This window comes from Chrysochloris asiatica, unplaced genomic scaffold, assembly GCF_000296735.1.
Source record: "Chrysochloris asiatica unplaced genomic scaffold, ChrAsi1.0 scaffold00027, whole genome shotgun sequence".
NCBI classification, from domain to species: domain Eukaryota; kingdom Metazoa; phylum Chordata; class Mammalia; order Afrosoricida; family Chrysochloridae; genus Chrysochloris; species Chrysochloris asiatica.
In genome coordinates, this window is record NW_006408545.1 from 6,603,997 (window position 1) to 6,612,018 (window position 8,022).

At 39.4% G+C, this 8,022-nt stretch overlaps 1 protein-coding gene across 1 annotated transcript; it reads right to left on the bottom strand.

Annotated features, from left to right (window-relative positions):
- Positions 1-765: 765 nt before the first annotated feature.
- Positions 766-1,110, bottom strand: LOC102830541 (60S ribosomal protein L23a-like). The gene has a single exon (XM_006839975.1). The coding sequence runs from the start codon at positions 1,108-1,110 to the stop codon at positions 766-768; it is 345 nt and encodes a 114-aa protein (XP_006840038.1).
- Between the last annotated feature and the right edge of the window lie 6,912 nt (positions 1,111-8,022).

Below are 8,022 nucleotides of genomic sequence, written 5' to 3' on the forward strand. Positions count from 1 at the left end.
ATGACTAGTCTGCCTGTGAATGCTGACAGGTACAACAGACTGGCCCAGACAAAGGGGTGTCCTGATACCACACCCCTGTGAGTATCGGGCCAGTTCGTAGCTCTGGGTGAGAATGGCGGGGTCCCTGAAAGTGGCCATCTGAGCCAGGATTTAAGCCCAGTCCGTATGGCCCACTGTCGCCAGAATCTGAGTGTTCCCATGTGCCCCTCTCCTATACATGGCTCCCCTGTTATTAACATCTTGTGTTCATGCTGTACATTTGTTAGCATTAATGTACCAATCTTGGCACATTTTAGTCACTAAAGTACATATTTCATGGACTCAAAAAAAAAAAAAAAAAAAAACAGTTTGTGGAAAATAGAATCAGAAAATAGAATTCCCCACAAACTTTCTGAAGCCTCCTCATACTTCTCAAATCAAATCTCCACATGCAGTTTTGCCCAGAAGGTCCTTTTGATTCACAAAAACCTATAAGCCAAGGTCTCTACCTTCCATCTCTTCTATTTTGGTGAAACTTTGCTGAGCTCATTCTACATGGTGGGAAAACCTTCCAGAATATTTGAAGTTTTTATGTTTGTTGGTACTGCTGCAGATTTAGGTCTTTATAGAAAAATACATTTATATATTCACTTACTTGTATGGATATTGTGATGTGTATGCAGTTTAAACCCTATACAAATTTATCATTTTTGATCACAATATACTTTTTAAGAAAAATTTTATATTGAAAAAATTACTATTTAGGATTAGCCAACTGGACTCAGTTTAGATGATCCCAATTTTGTTGGCAGCATCCAAAGCATTGTAGTCTGGAGCCAGTCGAACATATGCCTTCTTTTCTCCAAACGGCCTGATCAAGAAGTTGACCTTGGCTATGTCAATGTTGCAGAGCTGCTTCATAGCCTTATGTGAAAGCCTTTTGACCTTGACATCTACAATCAACACAAGTGTGTTGTTATCTTCAAACTTCTTAATGGCTGACTCAGTAGTGAGAGGAAACTTGATGATAGCATAATGGTCAAACTTGTTTCTCCTGGGGGCACTCTTCCTAGGATATTTAGGCTGCCTCCGGAGCCTCAGAGTGTTGGGCTGTTGGAAGGTGGGTGACATGCGGATCTTCTTTTTCTGTGTGGCTGTGGACGCCTTCCAACACTGCCTTCTTGGCCTTTAATGCCTTTGTTTTGGCTTCAGCTTGAGGAGGTACAGTGACTTCCTTCTTCACTTTCAGCGCCATCTTTGTAAAAAGCCACTCACTATACACTTCTTGAATGTAACGAAACTAAAAAAAGTTTAAAATGTCCTGATGATGATGAAAGAAAAGTGGTGACCACCCCTCTTATTTGAAACAGTTACCCACTTTTCTAAAGCCTTTCATCTCCTATCTTCACAAACTTTATCTCAAGGAAAGTTCCTCTTATAGTTGAATATGTGAAGGAGTGAATTTCAGCTTGTTTGTCATCAGACAGCTTATGCCTTTACAAAGAGGACATTTTCCACTTTCTCTGAAAATCTTAATGCTTGTTTTCTATAACTTAAAAAAAATAAATTATTGACTCCATACTGAATGGAGATGATCTTATGTCACACACACATACACACAAAACGCAAGATAAAATTCTTGATATCGAGAGGGTAAATATCTTTCTTAGCATGTTGTTGTTGTTGTTAACTGCCATTTAGTCAGTTCTGACTTTGCAGTTCAAACTGACCTTGCAGTTCAAACTGACCTTGGGGTCCAGTGCATTATCCAGCAGCGCCATAGTTTCTAAGTAAATGTTGTTGTCAGGTGCCATCGAGTCAGAACCGACTCATAGCGACCCCATGCACAGCAGAATGAAACAATGTCCGATCCTGGGCCAACCTCACTACTGCTGCCACACTTGACGCCATCAATGATGCCATCTGGCCGATCCATCTCATTGGGGGTCTTCCTCTCCTTCTCTGACCCTCCACCTTACCAAACGTGACATCCTTCTCTAGCGACTGTTCCCTCCTGACAATATGTCCAAAGTATGAGAGACGAGGTTTAGCCATCTTGGCTGCTAAGGAGCAATCTGGCTGCACCTCTTCCAAAACAGATCTATTGGTTCATTTGGCAGTCCATGGCACTTTTAGTATTCTCCTCCAACACCACAATTCAAGTTGCTGTTGTTAGGTGCCTTTAACTGACTCATAGTGACCCTACGCACAACAGAAGGAAGCACTGACCATTCCTGTGCTATCCTCACAATTGATTTTACACTGGGGCTCATTGTGTCAATCCATCTCATTGGTGGTCTTCCACTTTTTCGCTGACCCTCTACTTTACCAAGCACCATGTCATTCTCCTAATAATATGTCCGAAGCATGAGAGACAAAGTCTGGTCCCTCCTAATAATATGTCCGAAGCATGAGAGACAAAGTCTGGTCATCCTGGATTCTAAGGAGCATTCTGGCTGTATTTCTTCCAAAATAGATTTATTTGTTCATCTGGCAGTCTATGGTACTTTCAGTATTCTTCTTCAACACCATAAGTCAAAATGCATTCATTTTTTTATGGTCTTCCTTATACGCTGTTCAACTTTCACATGCATATGAGGCTATTGAAAATACCAGTACTTGGGTCAGGCACACCTTAATTCTCAAATTGATATCTTTGCTCATGAACACTTTAAAGAGGTCTTGTGCATCAGATTTGCCTAATTCAATAGTCATTTGATTTCTTGACTGCTGCTTCCATGAGTGTTGATTGTGGATCCAAACAAAATGAAGTCTTTGACAACTTCAATCTTTTCTCCATTTACCAAGATATTATTTATTGGTCCAGTTGTGTGAATTTTTGTTTTCTTTATATTAAAGTACAATCCATACTGAAGGCTGTAATCTTTGATCTTCATCAGTAATTATTTTAAGTCCTCTTTGCTTCCAGCAAGCAAGTTTGTATCATCTGTTGTTCTTGTTGTTAATGCCATCGAGTTGGTTCCAATTTATAATAACCCTGTATAGAATTTCCAAGTTGCAGCTGTTGAGTTTGAACCACTAACCTTGTGGTTCAAATTGGCCTTTTGGTCCAGTGCTGATCCCCTCTTAATAGGATTTCATGCTGAAGTCTTTATTTAGGTGGCAATTAGTTGATGAAATCTTTGTTTAAATGTTCTTGTTGTTAAGTTCCATTGAGTTGATTCTGACTCAAAGAAGACCCTGAGGAGGTTGATTCCAATTCATAATGACCCAGAGGAGTGGCCAGTGGGTTTGAACTGTTGGTCTTGCGCTTACCAGTACCTATCTTACAGTGCCACTCCAGGCCCCCTTTATTTGAATGCAGTTACTGTTAAGTGCCACTGAGTTGTTTCTGACTCATAGAAACCCTATATAGGGTTTCCAAGAATTGATTGGTGCATTTGAACCACCGACTTTTGTATTTAAACCGACCTTATTATCCAGTGCTGTATTCCACAGCACCACACCAGGATCCTTTATTTGAATGTTGTTGTTGTTAAGTGCCATCGAGTCAATTCCAACCCATAGCGACCCTGTATAGGGTTTCCGAGGAGCAGCTAGTGAGCTTGAACTGCCTGCCTTGCAGTTCAAATGACTTTGCAGTCTGGAACATTAACCCACAGCACCACACCAGGACTCCTTTATTTGAATAGTGATCAATAAATTAGAAGATTGAGAGGCAGGTTATATGAAATCCAGGAGACCCAACATTTATTAACAGAGCTCTTACTGGAAGCCTGATAGTCTAATGCCAAGCCGCCCTCCTCTCTCTTAACCACCCACTTCATTGCCTTCTTAAACTTACTGAGTGAGATCTTTAAGGATACTTTTGGGTAGATTTTGGTTAAAGTATGAGTCAAACAATTTCCCTCCCACCCCCTTTCCCCTTTTCAGTTTTAAAGAGTCTTTGGTGCTTATTCTATGAACCTCTTTTACAAAGCTGTGTTCTTTTTCTGTGGTTCAGAGATCCCTTTGACATGATGGTAAATTCTCTGTATTTTCCTTTTGCCTCATATATCACAGAACTGGAACTGAAGATGCTTGCAATCCAGAAACTCCAATGGGCACAAATAAAAAGCCAAAAACTAACAACAACAACAATAAAAATCTGCTTTCTCAATCTGAAGGGTTAGAAAAGAAACAACTTAGCGGGACAGAAAACTTTTAGACAAGAACTGCTCTACTCTTGCTAAATACCACAAATAAACCAGATTCAATGACTACCTGCACCAGCAAAACTGAGTAAGAAGCCTAGACATCCCCCATCATGAAGCTGCATGAAACAGCAGAACACTCACTCCAGGATGGCATCAGAAGACCAAAAAGGATTTTCATCATGTTGGGGCAGTGTATAAACAGGGTACAAGTCCATAAGCAAACATAAAAGCTTGTTGTGTGGAGCACTGATGATACTATAGCCTGAAATGAGTGTGATTAGCTCAATCCTTTGCACTTGAAGTGATTAAAGACAGACACCGTAAAGAATGGAAAGTTGGTTTTATGAGTTGGAATTGAAACCTGGGAAGGTTTAATTGTAAATATTAATGAAATGAGATTAGTAAAGTAGGCAAGATACATTGAACATTCATAGCTCAGCTTTTTCACTTGGGAGTAAGTCTTGTTGCCTAAGCCTCCTTAGATCCACCACTACTCATCAGTCACTTTGTCGTACTGTGGTGGTTGTGTGTTGCTGTGATGCTGGAAACTGGTGGGTTTGTGGTTATGTGCCATGTAGCAACCCTGTATACAGTTTCTGAGACTCTTAAGTCTTTACAGGAGTAGAAAGCCTCATCTTTCTCCCACAGAGCGGTTGGTAGATTCAAACTGCGTGCCTTGCAGTTAGAAGCCAACTCGTTACCCACAATGGAACCAGATCTCCTATGCTGGAAGCGATGTCTCCTATCCTGGAAACTATGTCACCAGTATTTTAAATACCAGCAGGGGCACCATAGAGCCCTGGTAGTGTAGTGGGTTATATGTTGGGCTACTAACCACAAGGTCAGAAGTTTGAATCCACCTGCTCCTCTGAGGGAGAAAAAATGAGTCTTTCTACTTCTATAAAGATTTACAGACTTGGAAATGCCATACAAGGTCGCTATGAGCTGGAGCTTAGCCATAGCTAACTCGATGACACACAACCACCACCACCACCACCACCAGGGGTACCCACAGTGGACAGGTTTCAGTGAAAATTCCAGAGTAGGTGGATTACTTCTGAATGTTTAGCCATGGAAAAATTTATGAATAGCAGCAGACCATTGTCAGATATACTGCTGGAAGATGAGATTCTCAGGTCAGAAGACCCTCAAAATATGAATGGGGAAGAACTGCCTACTTATAGTAGAGTTGGCCATATTGACATGAATGAAATAAAAGCTTTTGGACTTTCATTTGCTGATGGGGCACAATTCAAAATAATGATTGTAAGGATGGCGCAGGACAGGGTTCTATTGTGCATATAGGGTTGCTATGAGTTGGAACTGACTCAATAGCACCTAACAACCACAACAATAACAAGCTTAGATTCAAGGTTATTCTGAATTCTGTAGCAAAGCCTATCATCCAGTCAGTCTTGTAGTTCCCCCTGAGGCTAACTGTCATGGCTGCCATTTTTACTTTATTATCTAATAGTTCACAATTAAATGGGAAAGAGGGGAGCTGTTTATTGGGAGGTTTCTTGTAGACCAGGGTTGGAGAACTTTTTCCCTGCCAAAATTTATAACATAATTCACAGGCCATACAAAATTATCAATTTAAAAATTAGCCTGCTATATTTGGTCAAATGGTTAGTTAACTCACCCTTAATGTGATGGTGGAGTCCTGGTGTGGCACTGTGGGCTAATGCGTCAGACTGCAAAGTCATTTGAACTGCAAGGTCGGCGATTCAAACCCACCAGCTGCTGCTCAGAAAGCCTATACAAGGCCACTGTGAGTCAGAACGGACTTGATGGCACTTCACAATAACAACAACAATAAAGCTCAAAGGAGTCCTGGTGTGCTGCTGTGGGTTATTGTTCCAGACTGCAAAGCCATTTGAACTGCAAGGTTGGCAGTTTGAACTCACCAGCTGCTCCTCAGAAACCCTATACAGGGTCGCTATGGGTTGGAACCAACTCGATGCCACTCCACAACAACATAAAGCTCGACAGCTGAACGTTCCCCACCCCTGTTGTAGACCATAAGGCTACCATGAGTCAGTCAACTCAATGGCAACTAAGAGCACCCACTTGTACATCACAGCTGCCATAGGCACACAAATAACTTGCCCTGTGCTATTATTACTATTTGGCAGCCCATTTTCTACAAACGTACCCACCTGGGTCAAGGTGCAGCTGGACTCTGTAAAAGGAAGTGTAGCAGCAAGGTGAGGAGGGAAGTTATGTGGCAAAGGTCATATTCTCACCACGGGAGGGGAACAAAGCTGCTATCAGAGCCTGTTGACTCAAGTTTGTGTGTAAAATGAAGTTTACACATTAAACAATCTTGCTTATCAGACTGTTGCTAGCCACTTTCAATTATTACTATGTTATTAGGGAATGAGAGGGAAAAATGAGACGGTGGTTGCAGGAAGGAATTCTGGAAACAACAGGCAGCAGAAGAGGTAACAAGCTTGGTTAAGAGAGCATATACAATCCTCAGTCATCAAGGAGGGCCACACACAATGCAAAACCTCAGGACAACAGTGACTTCTGCACAGAAGAGTTTGTTCAGCTAGGTGAGAAAATATCGAATGCATTTCAGATTGTTACTGAAAAAACAAACCATGCTCAAAATGGTTATCTTCAACTATTTGAAAAATCACAACTGTGAAATACCTAATTCCTCAATCTTGACTTATAGATGTGATTTGATTTGGTATTACTATTTGAAAACAAGCAATATAGTTACAAAGTATATCTTTTACATTCGTCTGAATATGAGTACCCTATTCCTTTGTGTATTTAAGCAATAAACCCTGGTTCATTATTACGGTTTCCTTACAAATCCAAAGTTCTTTTCTAAAATTAGTCAAACTTGTAAATGCTTTATATAAACACAGATCTTTAATTTAATTAATTGTACTTAGTGTTCTTTTGTTTTGCAGAATATTGTGAATTTATGCGTGTTTTGTATCATGCAATTGTAGACTTTGATTAGTAGAAACAAAGTTAAATAGCAATCTGTAATAATTGTATAGCATACATTGCAAAATTTCTGTTCTGTCTTAGAGTGATAATAACGGCTTTTTAAATTTTCTTCTGTTCCATTTTAAGGAAACTGCGATGGTAGTTGAAATTCTTAGACTGTCAATAATGATTCTAATTTCAGTCTAAACAGTTCTTCAATTGTCTGAACTCTGACCTCTGCAGTTGTCATACTCACTCATTCAGATATTTGAAGCTTCATGCACAAGGAAGTAGAAGGAATCAATATGAATAGAGATAATTATAATACAGAGTAGGAATCTGTATTGTGGGAATGAGTTACCTATCACATAAATCTCATAAGCTGAACAAACACAAATTTAAATGGTTTTTCAGATTGAAATATAGTATGTGTTTGTCGTAACATGATAAAATATTTCAGAAATATTGAATAAACAAAGATATAATCTTTTGTATTCTTAATTCCCTTTCTTCATTCCTCCCAAGATAATCATTGTTATCATTTGGAATGTATTGCTCCAGAACTTCTAAAACTGTGCTTTCATTTTGCCACAGGGATGTTCTATTTAAATATATTATTATATTATGACAATAGTGGCCATCATATAGACAAACATTTTAAATGCATACTAAATTTGGTTTAATAGATGTAAAATGATATTAGAATAAAAGGTATCAAAATACTATACAATGCAGTTGAGAAAAATAAGGAAGAAGTCAGGACAGTGCTACAGGAACAATCAAATCAGATAGAGCATTGGAAACAATTCAAAGCATACAGAAAGAAGTCCAAACAATAAATAATAGAATATCAGAAATGGACAATACATTGAAAGGGCAAAGGAATAGAATTGAAGAGATAGAAGCTAGAACTAGTGAGCTAGAAGATAAATCTCTC

Bases quoted from the DNA above. Each gene is read 5' to 3' on its own strand.
- LOC102830541 (XM_006839975.1), bottom strand. From the start codon at position 1,110: ATGTCACCCACCTTCCAACAGCCCAACACTCTGAGGCTCCGGAGGCAG.